Source organism: Anas platyrhynchos, chromosome 21, assembly GCF_047663525.1.
Source record: "Anas platyrhynchos isolate ZD024472 breed Pekin duck chromosome 21, IASCAAS_PekinDuck_T2T, whole genome shotgun sequence".
NCBI lineage: Eukaryota > Metazoa > Chordata > Aves > Anseriformes > Anatidae > Anas > Anas platyrhynchos.
Genome location: NC_092607.1, coordinates 16,588,210 through 16,607,354, shown reverse-complemented (window position 1 = coordinate 16,607,354; position 19,145 = coordinate 16,588,210). Strand labels below are relative to the sequence as shown.

Below are 19,145 nucleotides of genomic sequence, written 5' to 3'. Positions count from 1 at the left end.
ATATCAGCTTTGTCCAGCACTCCTTGTTACTGGTGCCACCTGTCCCTCCAAACCCAGGCTTTTCCTCTTTCCCTCTCCCAAATTACTCAAGCTGAGGCCTGGGTGGGCTTGCCCTCTGTCTGCAAGTGCACTTATTTGCCCCCCCAGGTCTGAGCACTGAGTTTTCATACTGACAATCAGGCTTTTTGCCAGGCAATCCCTCCTCTCTCGCACTTTCAGGAAAGGCACTTTCCCCTCTCTGCAGGTCAGAGCTGCCTCTCAGAAGGAGCTGGCCATGTTTTTGTCAAGGGTGATGCGGAGAGGGCATGGGGCCACACAACCTGCAGAAGGCACTTTGCACTTGGAGCCAACAAGGTAGCAAAGATCGGTGCTACCGCATGTTGTAATTACAATCCTGGTTAATTTTGCTGGTTAATTTTTATTATCATCGTTATTATTATTATTTCCTGGTAACTATTTCCCTGCTTTTCCATCTGGGAGGCCAGCGAGAGCGTTCCTCGCTGGCCCGTAGCCAGTTTTCTCCAGCTGGGATCGGTTGAGTCCAATGTTGCCATCTGTCCTTGGAGACAGAGGGACGTCCTTTTCCATTTCGGATCTCTCCCAGAAGCCATTCCCCTTCCCCCACACACTCTGGACTGGACCAAAGCATCCCGTGAGCTGCGTATGGCCCATGTACACCCAGATCAGACATGCAAGAGGTTCCCTGACCCAGCCACCAAGCTCTCCAGGGGCTGCCAGGTCCCTAGGGTGCCCTCGGGGTGAACTGGGAGGGGGACACACTGTCACGCCACAATCAGCCATGGGCTCTCTTGGGGTCTCCCTGACCCGTGAGAGGTGGATAGGGCTCCGGGGACGCTCAGCCTGGAGAGGGTGTTGGTTATAGGATTATAACCCCCGACTGGGACATGCGAGTTATCGCTTCGTCTCTCTTCCAATTAAAGACACGGAGATGCTTGGCCTTTGGGAGGTGGGGGGGTCGGGGGGTGGGGGTGGGGGGGGCAGAGCCATTGTGCCGGGCCCCGGCCCGCCCCCGCCCATTGGCCGCCGAGTGCGCTGCAGTGATTTGGCGGCGAGGTGCCATTGGCCGACGGCGGGGATAAGTTTTTGCTCCGGCCGGGAACTTTTCCCAGGGAGGGAGAAACCCCCACGGAGCCTCCGCTCCCTCCCTCCCTGCCGCCGTCCAGCCGCCCCCCCACCCCCCCCTCCCCAGGCCCTCTCTGTTCCTCTTCCCCGCCGAAGGCAGCCACCGCTCGCCGGCAAGGATGAAGCTCTGCGGGACTTTCCTCGGTTCGTAGCCGTTCGCCGGCGGATGGGGCGGAGTGGGTGGGTGGGGGGGGGGCGTGGGTAAGGGTGGGGGGCGTGCTGGGTGCCCCCACTCTCCCCTTGTTTCTGAAGCTCTCGAGAAGTTTAACTCTGCCCAAGCCCCTCCTCGCAAAGGGGCTCGGTGGGCTGGGGGGAAGGCGGTCCCACAAATGCTCCCCTTGTTTTGGGCTGATTTTCGACTTTTTTTTTTTTATTTTTCCCCTAATGTCATAGCGGAAAGAGTGTTTCAGAGCACAGGTTTCCCGAGTTTGCATCTAGCAGGCGTGATCCCGGCCCCGTATCCCCTCCGCTTCTCTCCGGGCGCGTCCCCGCGAGGCTACAGGTGCGCGGGGACGCGCGCGGCCCCGGGGCTGCTGCTGCTGCGCGCCTCCGCCGGGCTTTGTCCCCTCTGCCGCGGCTCCCAGCTGCTTACAAAGGGCAGGGGGGCGAAGGGAGCAAATCCCGTTTTCTGCCACTTCTGGCACAGTTCTGCTAAGTTTGGGTTGGGTTTTTGCTCCCGCACACGGGTGGGTAACGGAGGGGAGGGGGTGGCACGCGACAAAAGGTGAAGTCGCTTGGCCGGGGGGGGTGTTTCGGTGCCTGCATTAACCGGGGTACAAAGGGAAAGTGCTGGGCTAACGCAAGGTGCCTCTTGCAAAAGCCGCCGATTGCTTCAATTGTCGCTTTTTTAGGGAGAAAAGAGCTCTAGATGGGGGTGAGACAAAGGCATCGCCTCTTCGGGAAGGAACCGCCCAAATCGGGGAGAAGGGGCGCGCCAGAGAGCGAGCAGAGGGTTATTAAAAGTTTTTTTTCTTTTTTTTTTTTTTTTTTTTTTTTTTTTTTGTGCCTGTGCATGTTGTTCCATCTGCCAGGGGCCTGTAGTGGGCAGGTTTCTTCGCAACCCTTCAGCTGTTCCATATACAATATTAATGCTGGCCATTTCTATTCGGCATACAACGGCACTAATTGTAGTCTGAGGCATTAAGGCAGCCAGCCCATCTGCATAGAAGCTTTCAGAAAGAAACAAGGAAAAAATCTTTCACCCCCAGCTGGTAACCGGAGAAGCTGGTGCCAATTACAAATGCATAAAGTTTGAGATCTAAATTACTTCGGAACAGTCTCAGCGAAGCAAGCGAACTGCAGCACGGCGTTTTTTATGTCTGTATTTACACAAGCAATTGCAGTTTTATTTTAAATAACCTGAAACTTGAAACGCCTGATCTGAAAAGCTGAGCATAGAAAGACGTTAAAATAAATAAAAATACTGCATGGGGACAGAAGCGAAGGGACTCCACTTAAAAAAAAATAAACCCTTCTGGCATTCATTTCTGTAGGCGACGTTCAGTCAGTGCCCTCAGCGTACCCGTCTCAAACAACGCTGCAAAGGCGAAAATATTGGAATATTTTTATTTTATACCTTTCCGCTGCACGGCTCCCCTCGGGGATGCGGCAGCTCTTTCAGACCTGGGAGCGCACGGTAATTACTTGCTGCCTGAAACCGTCTGTGAAGTGACTGTGGAGCTTAAAAATAAAATAAATAAATAAAAAGTGCGAAAATGCCTTAAAAGCCGGACGGGGGCGGCCGGAGCTGTCCGCTGCCGTGGTGCTGAGCCGCTGCTGGCACGGCTCGGCCCGGGCTGCAGCCCCCCCCCCCCCCCCCTTAGGGCTGCCCCCGGAGCCTGGGGGGTGCCGGGGGGGTCTGGGGAGTCCCGCTGCTTGCTGGAGCTCTTGGTGGCGACTGGAAGGTGGGGGTAAGGGGCCGGTTGGTTGCACCGTTTTGGGGAGGTTTTGAGGCTGGAGGACGGTGAAGTTGGCGAGTTTGGGAACAAAGGGGAACCAACCAGCCTCTGGGAACCCCGAGCTTAGGAAAAGGTATCAAAGCTGCGAGCTCGAGCTGCCTTAGGGCTCCCTGGGTGCACCGCGTGCTAATAAATGCAAGAGCAGCAATAATAAAACACCTCCGTGCTGATGCTCAGAGGCACAGGTACGCTTGCACATCACCCGCATTTGTATACGAGCGGCGGTGCACGCACAGATTTATGTGGGAGCACAAGAGAAAGAAAGCACCTCCCTCCTGCCTCCCGTCCTGGCTATTATGCTTTTGTTTCTCAAGTTTTAGCGTTGCGTGTCTAAATGAAATAGCGGTGGAGAGCACCAGGCAGCATTGTGGGGAGAGGCGCTGAGCCCTCCCGGCCCTGCCTTTGATTCTATCGCGGGCGCAGAACAATGGGGCTGCGGTGTAGCACCGGGCCTGCTGCCTGCAGATAAGAGTTTAATAGAATTTCTGAATGCCAAAGGTTTAGGATGTAAAATATCCCCGTCTTCGTGGTGTGTCCAAAGGAGATAGAAAACGGCTTTTCAGGAGCACTCTCTGCTGAATACCTCCTTTATGCTCCCGGGTTAGGAGCACACCAGGCTTGCGAGCCATGGAAATGAGCATCGCAAGAATTTCCAAGACTACCTCGACAGTTTAAAATGAGTATTTTTATTTTTTGTCACCCTTTCCTCAACAAAACGCCCGAAACGATGGATTTTCTCAGTGTCCCCCTGCCATGCCCCTGTAACAATCCGTGGGCAGGACGGGGCTGCATCCTGAGCTCCTTCCAGCCCACGGTGCCTGGAAGGGTCCCAGCAGAGCTGCTGAGATTGAGTCCCCGAGCAGTGTCCAGGGCTTTTTCCAAGGTTTTTCCCTTTCTGTTCCCCCAGGAGCCGCTCCGATGCGGGGCAGGGAGAGGGTAGGACCCGGCTTTCCATGCCTGGGGCTCCCTTCCGCATCTTTTCGGAAATCTTCAGTACAACACCAAAGTCTAAATCAGTGTCGGGGGAGGCGTGAAGGTGCAGGGAAAAGTGCTGGGTAGGAAGGCGAGCCCCCGCTCCTCCTGCCCCGTTTCCAAAAAGTTGCCAGCAAAGTGTTAATGCGCCCCTCTGCCGGGGGGGGCTCCTGCGGGGGTCTCCGCAAGGAAAAGTGCGGCTCTCCCCGGGGGGGGAAAGCAGGCAGCCGGGCAGAGCACAGGGCTTTGCTCACTTAAAACACCCCCCGAACTCTTTCAGCCACCGTTTTCTTTTGGGACTTATCCTCCCGGTCTTCTCCTCCCCGTCCCAAAGTCCTGAACGAGTCGGGGATCCGTCCCTCGTGGGGTGAGGCGACGTCTGCCGGGAACACCTTGTGCCATTTATTTTCTTTAAGGGGAAGGAAAAAAAAAATATTTATACACCTTTTAAGCGCTCGCTTTTGAATATGTATATCAGCTAATATGCAATACTTCCAGGTTCATAGAGGCGATAAATTTCCCAGTCTGTTCTTTATGGTGATAGGTCATCTTCCTAACCACCAATAAATATTGTAAAGTACTTTCGCTGGAGCTGTGCTAACCCAGGGCATCTGTCACTCGCTGCTTGCTGCTATTAGGAATTATTGGGCTGTACCACGCCGAGGGATGCGCGGGGGGGACGGCACGGTGCTCGTCGAGCTCGCCGTCCTTTTGTGTTGCTGCCATCAAAGGAGCCCCGAGCCTCGTGCATATTAATTATGAATCAGCTCGGGCAAAAATCCCTCACCTTCTGCCGGCTCTCGGCGAGGGGGAGCGGGAGCGAGAGGGGCCGGCGGGGCTGGGAGAGCCCCAACTCTCCGTGCGCTCAAGTCAGCAGCTCCATCTCTCTCTCTCTCTCTCTCTTTTTGATGCTATACTGTAAATTTATTTCACCTCGGAGAGTAAACAGATATATTGCAACCCCAAGGGTTCATGGGTAGTGTATTTACAAAGGGAAGGCGCAGCAAGCCCCCTCTGTGCCATTTCCATTAATGAGAGCGGTCATTAAGTAAATGAGACATTGCCTTTAGCAGGCTTAAGAGTTCACACACTAAGGAGTATCAGATATTTAATTGAAACCAACAACCCGTCTTACACGCGTGTTACTGGTGTAGGGAAGTGGGCTGCCCTCCAAGAACTCTCCCCCCACAACCTCCCCCATGCAAATTTCATGATTGGTTTCCGTGATGTCATTTTGCAAAGGGGCAGACAATAGCTGTGGGGAAAGGTAAGTCAATATTATGTTCTTTCGCTGACAAAGGCAGATAATGCTGGCTTTTTTTTTTTTTTTTCCTTTTCCTCCTCTTTTTTTTTTTTTTTTTTTCTTCCCTTGGATTGAGACAGAGGGGAAAGGCTTTCGGAGCACACAGTTGATGTAAACAGACGCAGGCGTTTCGCCTTTAGAGCACGAAGGCTGGGTTGTTGTTTTGAAAATTGCACTGGAGAACCGAGGGGATTTTATGATGATCATCATGCTCCTAGGTCCATCTTTGCTCGCTCGCTCTCTCGCTGGCTGCGAGACGCTAGTGGACATATTCTGCTTCTGACTGAAAAAGAGCTTGAATAAGACGAGGAAGGAGGAGATTTTTTTATTTTTTAAATATATATATAAACAAGACATCGTTTTCAGCCGGGAAACTTTCTGAATTTTTCTGGAAGAGGATGCTTGCCGGGTTTGCGGACCGGGGGATCGGTGGATGTTTACCCGGAGGGCAGCGAGCGCGGTGTTAGCAGAAGACGCCGGGGGCGCCGGGACGCGGAGCTCTCGGAGGTGCTGATCGCGGTGCGCGGCCGGGCTCGGCTCATCCCTCTCCGGGCTCCCCCCGAGCCCTCGGTGCCCTGCAGGGCCCCCAGCCCACCCCGGGGACCCCTCGGGGCTGGGGTGGGGGGGTGGGGGGGGCAGCGCTGCCAGCAGCGGGGCTCCGTGTGCGGGGCTTGCGCTCGCACGCCCCAGCCTCTGCCCCGCTCTTGCCATGAGCGCACTTTTGGGTTTTGTTTCTTTATTTTTTTTTTTCTCCCCTTCCTCCCCCCCCCCCCCACTATCGACTCCTTGAGACTTCTCTATTTATAGCAGCGAGGAACAAGGGAATCGTGCCATGTTTGTGGATTTCTTCTCCCCGTGCGCTGACCGTGGCAGAGATCTGCGGGCTCTTATTTTTAGCTAGCTCGGCAGAGGCTTTGCTCGCCTAATCCCTTTATCAATTTCAGCAAAGTTTGGTGGTGCTGCTGGCGATGTTGTTCTATCGATAATTCGGGGGAAGGGGCTCGGTGCCCGGGGAAATGCTGCCGCTGCGATGGAGCCCGGCGAGTTAGGCTGAGTTTGGGGCGCAGCTCCCCGGCGGGCAGGACCGACCCCCCCCCCCCCAGGGGAGGTGTCCCCAAGAGGGTCCCGAACCCCCCCGAGGCTCTCCCGCACTCCAGGGGCAAGTCGCGGGCATCAACCCCCCATACCAGGAGGCACGGGGGGGCGGCCTAATGTCAGCCCCCCCGGAGCCGGGCTGCTGGGGCGTTGGGGGGGGGGCAGCTGCCCTTTGCTTCCCAGACCTTGCCGGGCCGCCTCTGGCAGGGCACCCGCGACCCCAAAAACGGTGGGGGGCAGCCGCAAGCCCCCTCCGCTGCCCCCCCCTTTTCTCCCCCCCCCGCTATTGTTGAACCCCCTCGCTCCGAGCAGCCTCTGCAAACAAGTGCAAAAAGCCCCGGGTAAATCTCTCGCCCTGCCGCTACTTTTAGTTATTTCTCTTTTCTTTCCCTTTTTCCCCCCTCTCGTTGGCTCATCTGCTGTTATTATCAGCCTTTTCCATATGGCCACTTTAATTAATGGCAGACAAAAGGGAGGGGGGCGCGAGGGGGGGGGGGGGGGAGGAATCTAGGAATTAGAGTTTATAGTTGGGTTGTCTCCGATGCTGTCATAGAAACCAGAAGCAAAGATGCCGCCTTTCCACTTCTTTGTATGATCCTGTTTATTGTTCCCGAGCGGCGCAGGCTGGAGCAGCCGCGTGTTGCAAAGCTCAGCCCCGCGCCTGCTGCTCGGAGCCCCCCCCCGGGCTCGCCCCGCACAACTTCTGCCCTTCGGCTCCCCTTCTCCCTGCCTGCCCTCTTTCCCCCATCCTTCCCCTCTTTCTGCCACCTCGGGGAGGCCGAGGATCTCCTCCCACCCTTTTATTATTATTATTATTATTTTTTAAAGTGGTTTAGCGATCTGTGGCATCCCGACCGCACGGACGCGAGGAGTAGGAAAAACTCCCCAAAAGTTGACTTTGTCCCGATCCCAAAAGCAAGCGGGGACGCCCCCCTCGTGTCCTGGTGGAATTTGGGGCTGGGGTCTCGGGAGCGGTGGGTCCGGCTCCATCCCGGACCGGTGGCACTGTGAGGGGGGTGGTCTCCGTGCCCTGGGGGTGGGCAGCAGCTGGGGGCTGACCGGGGGTCCGGTCCTGGGGAGGTCTGTCCGGGCTGGGCCGTTTTGTCCCCCGAGCAGCCCGAAGCCCCCAGCCCTACTACAGGGGGTCCCGCTGCGGGAGGGGGGCTCCAGGCAGCGCTCAGTGTCCCTGCGGAGTGTCACCTCGGTAGCTTTGGGGTGGGGGGGGTGGCAGTGACCCCTACCCTCCGGCCAAGCCCTTGGGGCTGGAGGGGGGGACACCTCTCCCCTTCCCCTCCCCGTCCCTACTGTTGTGGGGCGGGGGAGGCGACAGCGGTGCCACCACGCTCCCTTTGCCACTCTGGGTTCATCCTTGTCCCCAGAGTCTCCCACGGAGCCGGGGAGGGGGCAAACACCCCGAGGACCCCCCCCCGGGCTTCTGTTTTAAGAGCTGGGCTGGTAAATCGCCCCGGGCTGGGCTTGGGGGGGCGCAGGGAGCCCGGGTGACATCCAGCCGGGGGAAGTCATCAGGTCGCCAAATAACCCAGCCGGGACGGGACTTCGGCGAGAAACCGGGGGTCCGGGGAAGGGGGTCCGGGGGTGCGCAGCTCCGGTTCTGCCCCCGGCCCGGGGCGGGGGGGGGCGGCGCCGGGAGCGGGCCGGCCCCGGTTCCTGGCAGTCAGATGATGGGGAGGGCAGGGCTGACTTTGCAAGACGTAGCGCGGCGTCAGAGCAGCTGCCATTTTAGCAGACATTGTTAAACTGCCCCCCCCCGCACCCCCCCATAACTTGGCTTTAGGGCGCCGCATCAAATCGGGCTCCTTGGGTCGTGCTCCTCTTCGGGTGCACAACGACCAAGAAGTCAGCAGTGCGCCCTGAGCAAGCCGAACAACGCAGCTTTAGGGGCTCAGGGATATAAATACGTCTTTTCCCCCCAAACCCCAACTTGCTTCTGTCTTGGGGTTTGGGGGGGTGGGGGGAGTGGCAGGTGACTTTATTCCCTGAGCCCCAGAAATCGATCGGTGTGATGCAAAATGGTCCCTAGCTCCCGGTCTGGCGAGGGATGGTCTATTTTTGAGTCCTGGGGAGTGCTGATTTTGCCGGGGGTGCTTGCATCTGCCCCCCAGAGCTGAGGGACGAGGGGGAAGCGGCTGGCTTACAGTAAAGGCTGGAGTGTGCAGGGGAAATCGCCTCGGCTGGGCTGGGCTTCCCAGAAGATGTGAAATCAGCCCTGGGAAAGAAGGGGGGGGGGAGGCCGGGGGAGGCATCGCCTTACCGCTGGGAAGTCAGATGTGAGCGCTGATGGTGAAGTGGGGGGCAAGACCCGCTCCCCCCTTGGCTTTGTGTCCTTGTGGCAGCCTGTGAGTGGCAAGGGCTTATTTTTACAGCTGCGAACTGGACGGCTTAGTTGCTTGAGCTCTTCCCTTAACGACAAAGGACGTCTCCTGTCACTTTCTCGCTGCTGCCCTTTCTTCTGCGTGGGAGCGGAGGGTGGAGGATCCACGCTGCAAACTTCCAGAGCTGGGAGTGCTCCCATCGCCTTCCCCATCAGCTCTGTGCCGTGCAGATGCTGATTTACCCTCAGCCGAGCAGGCAGGGGTGCTGACACCCAGGAGGGCTGAAAAGGTGGCCCCAGACCCTGGGTTTATTGCTCATTTGGGGAAGCAGCCCTACAGCAGCAGTCTGAAGGATGCCCCGATTAACTCCTGCCCATCCCCTCGGTTCCCAGACACTTCCAGAGTTTTGACAGGGTGGAAGTTGCTGTCAGGAAGCCTCGCTCTTTACACTTTTCTTTCCACTTTTTTTCCTGATTTTTGCTGGGTTCTGCAAAGAACTCCTGCAGATCTGTGCTGGTGTCCATGGGCACGTGCTGCAGGGTCCTTGGTGTTTGCTGGCTGGCACCGCTGGCAGCCTCGGGGCTGTGTGAAGCCTCCCACAACCTCAAACACTCCGTGGTGCTGCTGAGGATGCTTACCTCTGCGAAATAAACTCCATCCAGCAGCTAGTCCTTAGCAGATGGTGGTGTGAATACAGAAGCGTGGCAGTAAGCGTGTGCTGTGAAGTTTTTGGGGGGGAGGTGAGATGCCCCAAACCACCTTGCTCCTAGTGAAATGAATTCACACGAGGCTCCCGATCTGGGAAGCAGGTCATGAGTAATACCAAAGAGCAGGGCTGTGGCATCCCTCCGGCTTCAAACAGAGGTGGGAGGAAATCTGTCACCCTTCAGTCCCCCCGGTTATTTTAGCCGAGGAGAGAAGAGCTCCGTGTGTGTGTACGCTCAGAGGAAACAAGCTTCCCCTCTCGGTAGGCTGCTCTGATAATTTCTGAAAGCGCAGCGTTTGCTCTTGCAGAGCTCGCGAGCTGCTCGCTGGGAGCTGCTGCGCGGTGGCTTGGCCCTTGGGGACAGGACTGGGACACTAAATGCAAAGGGCATGTTCCAGGGGTGTCCTCCCCGTGCAGGTCTGCTGGGTTTTCCCTGCCTGGTGTCCCCCAGGAGGGGATCCCAGAGCTGCTGTGACTGTGGTGTGTGCTGGGGGGGGGGGCTGCTCCTGCCCCACCACCAGCTGGGGAGGGGACACCTTGGTAGCATGGACACGTGCTAAATATTCATGCGCAAAGACTGTAAGCATCAAAAAAAAACCCGAACGGGGTCGTTCTTGGGAAATCTGGAACACTTTGCGGAATTTTTTTGTGGACGCTTATGGATGGCACACGCTGGAGTTGTAAGGAAAAGTGGCTGAATACACAACACAAGCCTAGCGTGGAGGTTACTCATCCCTGCAACGCTTCTGTGAGGTCTTGCTGTGGTTTTGCAGTGGGGACGTTGAGGCAGAGGAGGATTTGGGGCCAGGAAGGCCCAGGCCAACTGGCTGGGATGTGAGAGTGAAATCTGGGACCCTTTAATCTGGGCATCCTGTGGTTTACCACTTATGGGTCTGTGTTTCAGATAACAGCTTCAGAAATGCCCCTGTCCACATTCCAGGGGTGTGGAGGGGTCAGGAAATTGGGCAGACCCCCGGCACACACAGCTCTGTGGAGGCCATGGGGGAAAAGAGAGGCTGGGAACGTGATGGGGCTCAGCCCCCTGCCAGCCCCTCTTCTGGGCTGCCCAGTGTGTTTTATAGCAGCAAGGAAATGCAGGTAGCTGTGAAAGAGTCTGGAAGCTGGTCTGGTGCAAAAAGATGTCAAGAAAGGATACAGAAAATTTCCAGCACAATTTTATTGAGGGGAGGGTGGCAGAGATCGCCTCCTCTGACCGGCCGTAATGCGGTGACACGCTCCGCAATATCTGCTTTTCATTTTGGCTTAGTTTAAAATAAAATACAATTTTCACCTGATTTAAAATACTTTTGATCTGCCTTTCATTGAACTTTTTGCTTCAGAAAGAATAGATTAATAAACACTTTCAAATGGAAAAAAACATAGTTTGGAAAGGTTCCCCTTTCATCTTTAACGTGGAGCTTTAATGCTAACCTGGGTACGGGCTGGCTGTCCCTCAGTTCCTTTTGTCTCGCTTTTTTATCTCGACAACAATAAACTTGCTTTTATTGTGATCATGCTGGCCTTTACTGGTCACTTTTTTATTCTTTTTATTCTTCCTTTTTTTTTTTTTTTATTTTGAAGTCAGCACATTAAAAAAATTGCAGTGTTATTTTAATCAGACCAAATGAAAGAGCAAATCAGAGCGAGAACTTTAATCTGCCCCAAGCAAAACTGCCTTGTACATCTGTCATGTTGGGATTAGTGGAACTCTTTAAAGAAGCTGAAGACTTTTTAAACGAAGTATTAAACATTTGTGACCTGATTTCCATTCTTACAATATTCTCATTAATAAGAGTGCAGGCTGAAAGACATCTGTTGGGTCCTATTTGTTTTAAGAATATTAAAGAATAATAAGAATATTTGGGGGAGGGGGGGGAATGGGGGACCTAAATGCTGTTTTTAGAGCCAAATGTCTAAGCTGCAGCCTTGCAGAGTGGTTCTGTGCCCAACTTGGGGCAGGGTGGGTGGGAAGGCAGCGAGGTTGGATGTGGTGTTGCTGGCTTTGCCTGGTGCTTCAGCACGTTGGTGTTTGAGGCAGCTCTCCCCATGGGCTGCCAGCTTTGCCGGGCTGCTGGATCTGTGCCTGGTGCTCCAGCATCCCCTTGCTGTATTTGTGGGGTGGGCAGGATGGACCACCCCATAAAAAAGCCCTGCACCAGCAGTCAGCTCCTCGTACCTTGCCCTGTGGGGTTGTATTTTGGGGTGGTGGCAGCATGGGGCTGCCAGGAAAGTGAGCAGGAAGGGAGTGCAAATGTCCTCCCTGGGTTTGCTGCTGGTGTTCTGCTTGATGCTAATGCAGTTAAAGTAAATGGACCCTTAAAGGAGGGGGGGAAAAAAGCCAGGCGTGTGTTCGGTAAACGACCTGCTGAAAGAACCCTCCGCTATTAACGCGGGTATATGGTTTAGGAGAAGGTTGCTGTCGCCTGCAATCTTTGCATCTTGTTTATGCTTGCTGGGTAAAATATTAACTAAAGCATCTGAACATAAAGTTCTGGTGTGAAAGAATATCAGCAGGGGAGAGCCATATGGTGCCAGCATGCTAACAAAATACCAAACGTTGGAGATTCCTTTTTGCAGAAGACTGAAAACTCTCGTTCCCATCCATAATACATGAGTTCACGCCTTTGATTACGCTAAACATTAGTCCAAGTGGTACAGGAGTCTCTTTGGAACTAACACAACTTAGGGCACACGGTTCTCTTCCCTCTCTTCCTTCACATAAAAGAAATCGATGTCGAGCTGTTAAGATACAAATACCCAATATGCTGTAAGACAATATGCTTCCGAAACTGCTGCATAAGCTGCCTCTGCTCTAATTAAATATAAACTGCAGCGGGGACTCGGGTTTCTTCTGCTTCGTGCCTTCGCTTGAGACCATTTGGCACGCGTGCGGCTTTCCCTAGGCCAGCATCTGCAAGTCAAGCCTCTTCTGAAGAAGCCTCTCCCCCCTTGGTGGCACGCTCAGACCTTTTTGCTCAGCGTGGAGGACGGGACAGAGGGCTGTAATCGTCTCCTTGAGCCGCAGCTCGCGGGCGTGTTTACCTGAATGCTCTCTGCAAGCGTGGCAGTCAGGTGGATTCAACAGCAATGAATTAAACCCTGCATTAGGAGGATCCCCTGGTGAATATTATTATAAGGTACAAGAGATGGCTCTGGGGGAGCTTTCATGCACACGGTATTTAAAAACGGAGGCAAAACCTGTAGGTGACACTCTGAACGCTTTCGCATTTATTTTTTTTTTAAACAATCCCACAAACCTGACAATTTGGTGCTGAGTAATTCTGCCTTGTGCTTGTCCCTGGGATCCCCAAGTGTGGCTGGTTAAGTTTGGTGATGAGTACTGAGTTATCTGCACGTGGAAACGGCTACGAGGTGTGGATTAACCCCCCAGCAGCTGGCTGGGATCAACCCACCTGGTGTCGGTGTTTTGGGGCTGGAGCCTTCCCAGCCAGGGGAAGGCAGCACAGGGGGTGGAGGCCAATGTCTGTTTGGCAGCTGGGTGCTTGGGGCCAAACCTGGCCTTTTAGTCACTTGTATCAGTGTCTGTGCCTCCAAAGTTGGCCCAGCTCAAGCAGCAAGGATGAAAAGTTTGTGCCTCTGCAAGGAGCCGTGGCCGTGAGCCCCAGCTGCTGATGCACACGTTTCTCCTCTGTAATCCTCAAGCTCTGCGTCTAGCAAGCTCCTGGCAAGTGGAGCTAAAGGTTTGTTTGTTGCCCTCAATATTTTGATGTAATTAGTCAGCGAGCAAGTAGCTGCTTTTGCCCAGAGAAATGCTCTCTGCAAGTACACAAGTGACAGGAGAGGATGAATGGCCTTCTGGAGGGAGCTGCTGGTTCAAAAAAAAAAAAAAAAAAGGGAAAAAAAAGGTGCCTGGGAGCCATGTTGTTGCTTCAGAAAGGAAAAAGACAGTCAAAACAGTTAACTTTGCCTGCAGCATCGCAGCAGAGCACGGGGTTGTCATCTCCTCTCACACATCCCCTGGAAACTTGTGGCTTTCCTCTGCAGAGGAGAGGCCCCTGGCCATGGGCAGGGTGCTGCGGTGCCATGGGGGTGCTGGGTGACAGCAGGAGCGAGGGGAGGGCAGGGGGGAGAAGGAGGCTTGGCAGGGTGTGAGCTAAACCCTGCCTGTGTCTGAGCCTTGGGATTTGGGTCTGTACCCCCCATCCTGCAGCGTTTCCCATGCGCTGGGCTCAGACCTCGGGCTGGGGCTCAGCTTTGTGGCTAAGAGGCGCATTGAAGGGGGCTCAGCCCATGCCAGAGGCTGGATGTGGGGATGGATGATGTGCAGATAGGCACGCAGCCGCTGCCCCATCCTCCTCCCCGGGCATGACATTGTCCCTGCTTCTTATTCACAAGCAAGCCCTGGCTCCCATGGGCCAGGCGGAGAGGTGCCACTCGCCTCCATTTAATCCCAATTACACGGGGCTGCAGGAGCGCGAAGAGCGCTGCCAGCAGGGCTATAAACTCAGCGTATCTGATGATTCCTTGCGAGCGAGTGGAGCTCAGCAGGCGACTGTCCTGGCAGGCCGTGGCACGATCCCAGCAGAGAGGGTCCTGGCTCGTGGTGGGCAGCGTGGGGACGACCCCGGTGCGAGCGCGGCGCTGCCGCTTCCCCAGGGGAGCTGTAGGCGCACGATGAGCTCACCTCCGCTCCTGCCTTATTGCTGCTGTCTGTTGGACTCCGCCTGACACACGCTTACGTGTCAAGTTTTCACTTCTTATAAGACAGCCGAGAGGAAAGGCTTAATATCGCAAAGACAAGCTGGCAGCTGGGAAGTAGCCCACTTAGTCATCTAGCCGTGCGTCACAGCGCTGCCAGCATCTTCCCCGGCTCCTCCAGGCAGCCTCTCCTCCGGTGCCTGACCTGCTGCTGCCTGCTGCAGACCCCCCCCCAGTGCAGAAAAGGGGCTGCTCCAGCAAACACCAGTAGCAGGACCTGGTCCTGTGCTGGGGACAGGAGGGCTCTGTCCCTCGGACACCTCTGTGCCCGGTTTGGTCACCAGCAGTGAGCCACATTCAGGCAGCAGCAAAATTATTTCCTTTTTTCTTTTTCTTTTTTTTTTTTTTTCTTCCAGTTTTGTGTTTTTGTTACGAACCCGGGGGGCCCAAGGGTAAGCTCCCCAGGCAGATTCAGATTCACGTGGGCTGTGACAAATTCGCTGGGGTATTTCTGGAAGTTTGGAGCCCGGAAGGAACAAGAGTCATTGACAGACAAATCTATAGCTGGCAGATGACGGAGGAAAGATCAGTTTGTACCCCAGCAGTTTCTTCAGCTCTTTCCCTACATGCTGGGGGAATCCATGTTTGCTGTTCCAAAAAAAAAAACCACAGATCTAACAGACCTAAATGATGCTTCAGCCTGCCCCAGGAAGGCTGTCTGGAGTTAGTTTTTCCTCACTTGCTATTTCTTCACGCAAAGACCCCCATTTGTTACCTTTGATTTAAACATTTGGCTTCCCCCACCGTGCAAGCACAGTGCTCAGGTTCGCTCCTCTTCTCTCTTGATATCCAAACTGGTGATGGAGCAGCTCGGACAAGGGGTGCTGTGAATACCTGAGCTGTCTCAGTGCACCCAGCTCGATCTGTTTGCCGTCCATCCACCCACACCGGGAGACCCTCCCCATGCAGGCACAGCACTGCTATGCGAGAGGGAAGGATCTGGCTCCAGCAATCACTGATGCCCCCCTTTACCCCTTGAGGAGCGAACGAGGTGGGTCTTGGAGCTGAAATCCCCCCATACGGTTTGCTCCTCTCCATCACCTCGTTGTGACCTGCTTCCCCACCACCTCTTTCCTTAGCCACCCCTCCCTCTACTCCTCATCCCCAGCAGCCCTAGTGCTGCACCTCTTTTCCACGTGCACAAGGTTTTACGACACAGAAAACACTTTTGTGGCTTCACCCCGAGCCATCAGTTCATTTGTTTCAGCAGCGGCTCGACTCGGAGCTGCTTTCTTTCCCCTGACCCAAGACACACTTATCCAAAATCATCTCTAAAAATCCATCTGTGGTGAATTCTCCTGCTGGTGTTTCGACACATCGGCTCCATGGAAGCTTTCGATTTGGTATGAAAAGTAATTATTACCGGGGTGCAGTTTAGCAGTTATTTTTCACAGCACTGGTAAGGTTAAAAGAAATAATAATAATAATATAAGAAAGACTCAGCCAGAGTAACTGTCTGCAACATGCTATTTGCATTTTTAAGGAAATACTTCTTTGAGACAGCTTGGGTGAAAGGTCGACATTTGCATATAAATGGAAAAGAAAGTGTGTGGTGCTGGAAGTTACATCTATATTATTTTCTCAGCAGTGAGCTGCTGTTTCGGCGATTAAGGGACGCAGTTTGCATTTGGCTTTTATTGAATAGAGAAGGTACCGGGAAAGCCAAATTAGAACAAAATAATGAGGAAAATGTGCAAGAAGAAAGGAGCGGCATCCTGTGCCTTGCTTCTCGGAGATGCGCTCTGCATGCCTGACGTGTTACACGCCCGTTTGCACATGCATTGGGCACGAGCGCACGTCTGAGCACGGCTGCCTCTGTGCACAAAGGGATGCAGGAGTGGTCCTGTTGTGGAAGAGTGTGGCAGAGGAGGGCCCTGGCACTCCCAATTTGGAAAGGAGAAGCCAGGGCTTGCTTGGTTTTTGTCCAGGCTCAGGTATGTTCAGCACGGAAGGTGCAGCTCCTGAGACAGCAGCAGGAAAATTCGCTCTTTGGGCAACCTGTAAGGGCTGGAAAGGTGAGGGCAGGAGGGAGATGCCCGTCCTTCAGACCTAGCTCTCATCTCGGTGGGGTCAGCATCTGCTTTTCCAAGCCCTGCTGTTGCCCTGGCCCTTGGGAACCTCAAAGGGGTCCTCATGGAGGATCTCACCACTTTGCTTTTGCTGTTGTGGTGGCCTTGCTCACCACGCTCAGCGTGCCTCGTATTAACAGCAGCAAGCCAAGGAGCTGGGGATGGATGGGACGCTGAGGAATGTTCACTCTTTCTATTCTTTTTGATCCATATATTTAATGAACAGTGCTCAAATAGTGATGTTACTGTGGGCATGCAGCATTCCTTCTCTTGAAGAGTTCACAGTGATGCAAGGATGGAAGGCAAAAAGCCCCTACACCTTCTGCAGCACCGTGTGCCGTCCTTCTGCCAGCCAGCGGGAAAAGGAAAATAAAAAAGGCTCCAACAAAAAGCCTTATTAACTGGCTGTGAACACTGGAGCATGAATATTGCTCTTAATGAGGAGAGGCTGTGGCCTCATTTGCTTTCTTTGCGTTGGAGGTGTGCTGAGAGCTTCAGCCCCTGCAGCTCAGGGTGAGGCCAAAGGTGGGTCCTGGTGCTCGGTGCGCAGAGCTGCTGGGTCTGGGGGTGGTGAGATGGCAGGGGGGTGGTGGATGGATGGACAGGAGCCTCCTGGGCTTTGTGTGGTCCTGGAGAAGGGATCCCAGGCAGGGTGCTGCTGGGTGGCCCCCGGCACTGCATCAGGCAGAGCTGGAGGGAGGGTGGCAGCACCAGACACCTCCGAGCCCCACTGGTGCTGAGCTGGTTGGTCACACGTGCTGTGCTGCAAGCATCGGTTCGGCAGTGAGAGCACCAGAAAGACTTGATCCTACTAAAATCCAAACCTTTCTTTTCCTTTGTGTAATGGAAAAGGTCAGTGTGCATCGTGGATTTTGTAACCTTTGATGCTACAACGTGTGGTTTGGTAGCAGAGTGCATTAAGCCAATGCTGCCTGCCTGCTGGGGCAGAGGGACCAAAAATTCATGCATCCAGTGGGCTGCTGGGGCTCCGCATGGCTGGGGTGAGCAGTGAGGCATCACCCAGCCCAGTGTGGCTGAGCAGGAGACCAAGATGTGGGTGAGCTGCCCTGGAGACCAGCCCAGGGTGTAGGAGCCATTTGTATCCCTCATCAAAGGCGCTAATGTTTGCCAGCCTGCTTTAAATAAGAGCCACAATCAGAAGCACGGGGCTGCTGTGGTTCTGGCACGCAGCAGCCTCCAGGTGCCGGGGGAGGACGAGCATCTCTTGGCATTTGCTCCCTGCTCACCAGTTCCCCACTTTCCTGCTGGTGTAGTGGTGGGGCCAGCTCCCTGCAGCTTTATAAGAAGGAACTGTCTGTGGATCCTACATCTGTCCTTTCGCAGAGATAATAAACTCTTTGGGGTTTGTCCGGGGAAGCTCCCCATCTCCCAGCATCCAAGCTCAACATCTGCTTGGCAATTGCTGAGCTCCTTTCCCAACCTGCTAAATAAAAGTATCTTTAGGTCAACCACTGAGCAACACAGACCAACCTGCAATCTGGCCGGCCCTGCTCCATCTCCCATCCATACATTCAGTCTAATTGATTATTAAATCATATTTGCTGATAAGTGCGGGATGTAATATCTATTATACAGCTGTTAAGCCCCAATTAATATGTTTTAACGATCAGTCATTTACTGTGCAATATACAATTAACATCCGGTATTAAATCTTGAATTAAATGCATGTTTGGGAAGCTAAATTTGGAGCGCTGAACGTGGCTGCGCTGCAGTAAACAGTGATCATCGTATGGAGTAGACAGTGCTTCTGTGCTGTGAGAGGGCATTCGTCACTTCTCGTGGAGATCTTGGGCAGCACAATTAGTAACTGAAGGGTTTTCCCAAGGCAAATGCAGCCCTGCACCAGGCTGTTTGCCCCGAGGGCTATCAGAGGGGCTGCTGAGAGCTCCCTGCCTTTATTCTGTGCTGTCGGGTGCAAGCGTTGGTGTGCGGGTGTGTAGTGGCAGCAAAAGCAGCAGATTGTGTGTTCAGCCACCTCCACAGAGTTTTTCCACCCCATGCCATCGCTGTTCCTCAGTGTAGCTGCAAAGGAACCTGCGGAGGCATTCAGGGACCTAATGACGAGGTGGAAAACTCCCGTATTTCCTTGTAAACCTGGCAAAAGAGCCAAAGTCTTTCAGTATGTGGCTGAGACCGTGCGTTTCCCTTCTACAATGGCACGTGCAAGCTGCAGCTCAGTGCAGGGGTTTGCTCCCCCTCTGGCTGGCAGGGAAAGGTGCCTGTTGCCTTGAGGAGTTTGGGTGCAGAGAGCAGTGATTGTGGTCAATGCGCTGCGAAGTGTTACCCCTGTGAGCCACCAAGAGGTGTGGAGGCACAGAAATGATGCAAAATTTGGACCTGGGACTTTTTTTATTCATGTGAAAGACGGGGTCCAAAATACACCCTTGGTGCCGCTGTTGTATTTGTCCCAAGGAGCGAGCCCGTGTCATTTAGCAGGATGCAGAGCACCTGGGCTGAAGGACCCAGCTCAGGGTCCCTTGTGAACACGGCGCTCACCTTGCCCGTGAAAAATGTGCCCGAACAAAGATGAAGAAAAATCTCCCCCTCTTCCTCTTTCTTTCCTCGCACTTGGGGGAGCAAATGAAGATTGATATGTTTTTCTTCTGGTCTTTCGGTTAAAATATGCGGCGATGCATCTATGAGGAAACGAAGCCTTTCCCCCATCTGTTCTCCGAGAGCCCCGTCTCTCACCCCGTCGCTTTGCCGGAGCAGCTGTAACCCCGTGCAGGGGCAGCTCCGGAGGCACGGCCGTGCTGCTCTGCCTGCGAGGGGGCTGCCCTGTGCTGCCTCCCAGCAGCCTCCCTCCACGGCCACCTTGTTTTCTGC

The 19,145-nt window shown here is 54.4% G+C and overlaps 1 protein-coding gene across 6 annotated transcripts in view; it reads left to right on the top strand.

Annotated features, from left to right (window-relative positions):
* Window positions 1-1,209: 1,209 nt before the first annotated feature.
* Window positions 1,210-19,145, top strand: part of MYT1 (myelin transcription factor 1) — a 60,364-nt gene continuing 42,428 nt past the window's right edge. For 2 of the 6 annotated variants that reach the window (XM_072026496.1, XM_072026492.1), the window contains exon 1: window positions 1,211-1,287. In XM_072026496.1, the coding sequence (XP_071882597.1) occupies window positions 1,263-1,287 (25 nt within the window). In that variant the 5' untranslated portion in view covers window positions 1,211-1,262. Of the gene's footprint in view, window positions 1,288-5,059; window positions 5,341-5,441; window positions 5,884-19,145 lie in introns of those variants that run through there. The other 4 variants (XM_072026495.1, XM_072026494.1, XM_038166411.2 and 1 more) reach the window with 4 other exon arrangements.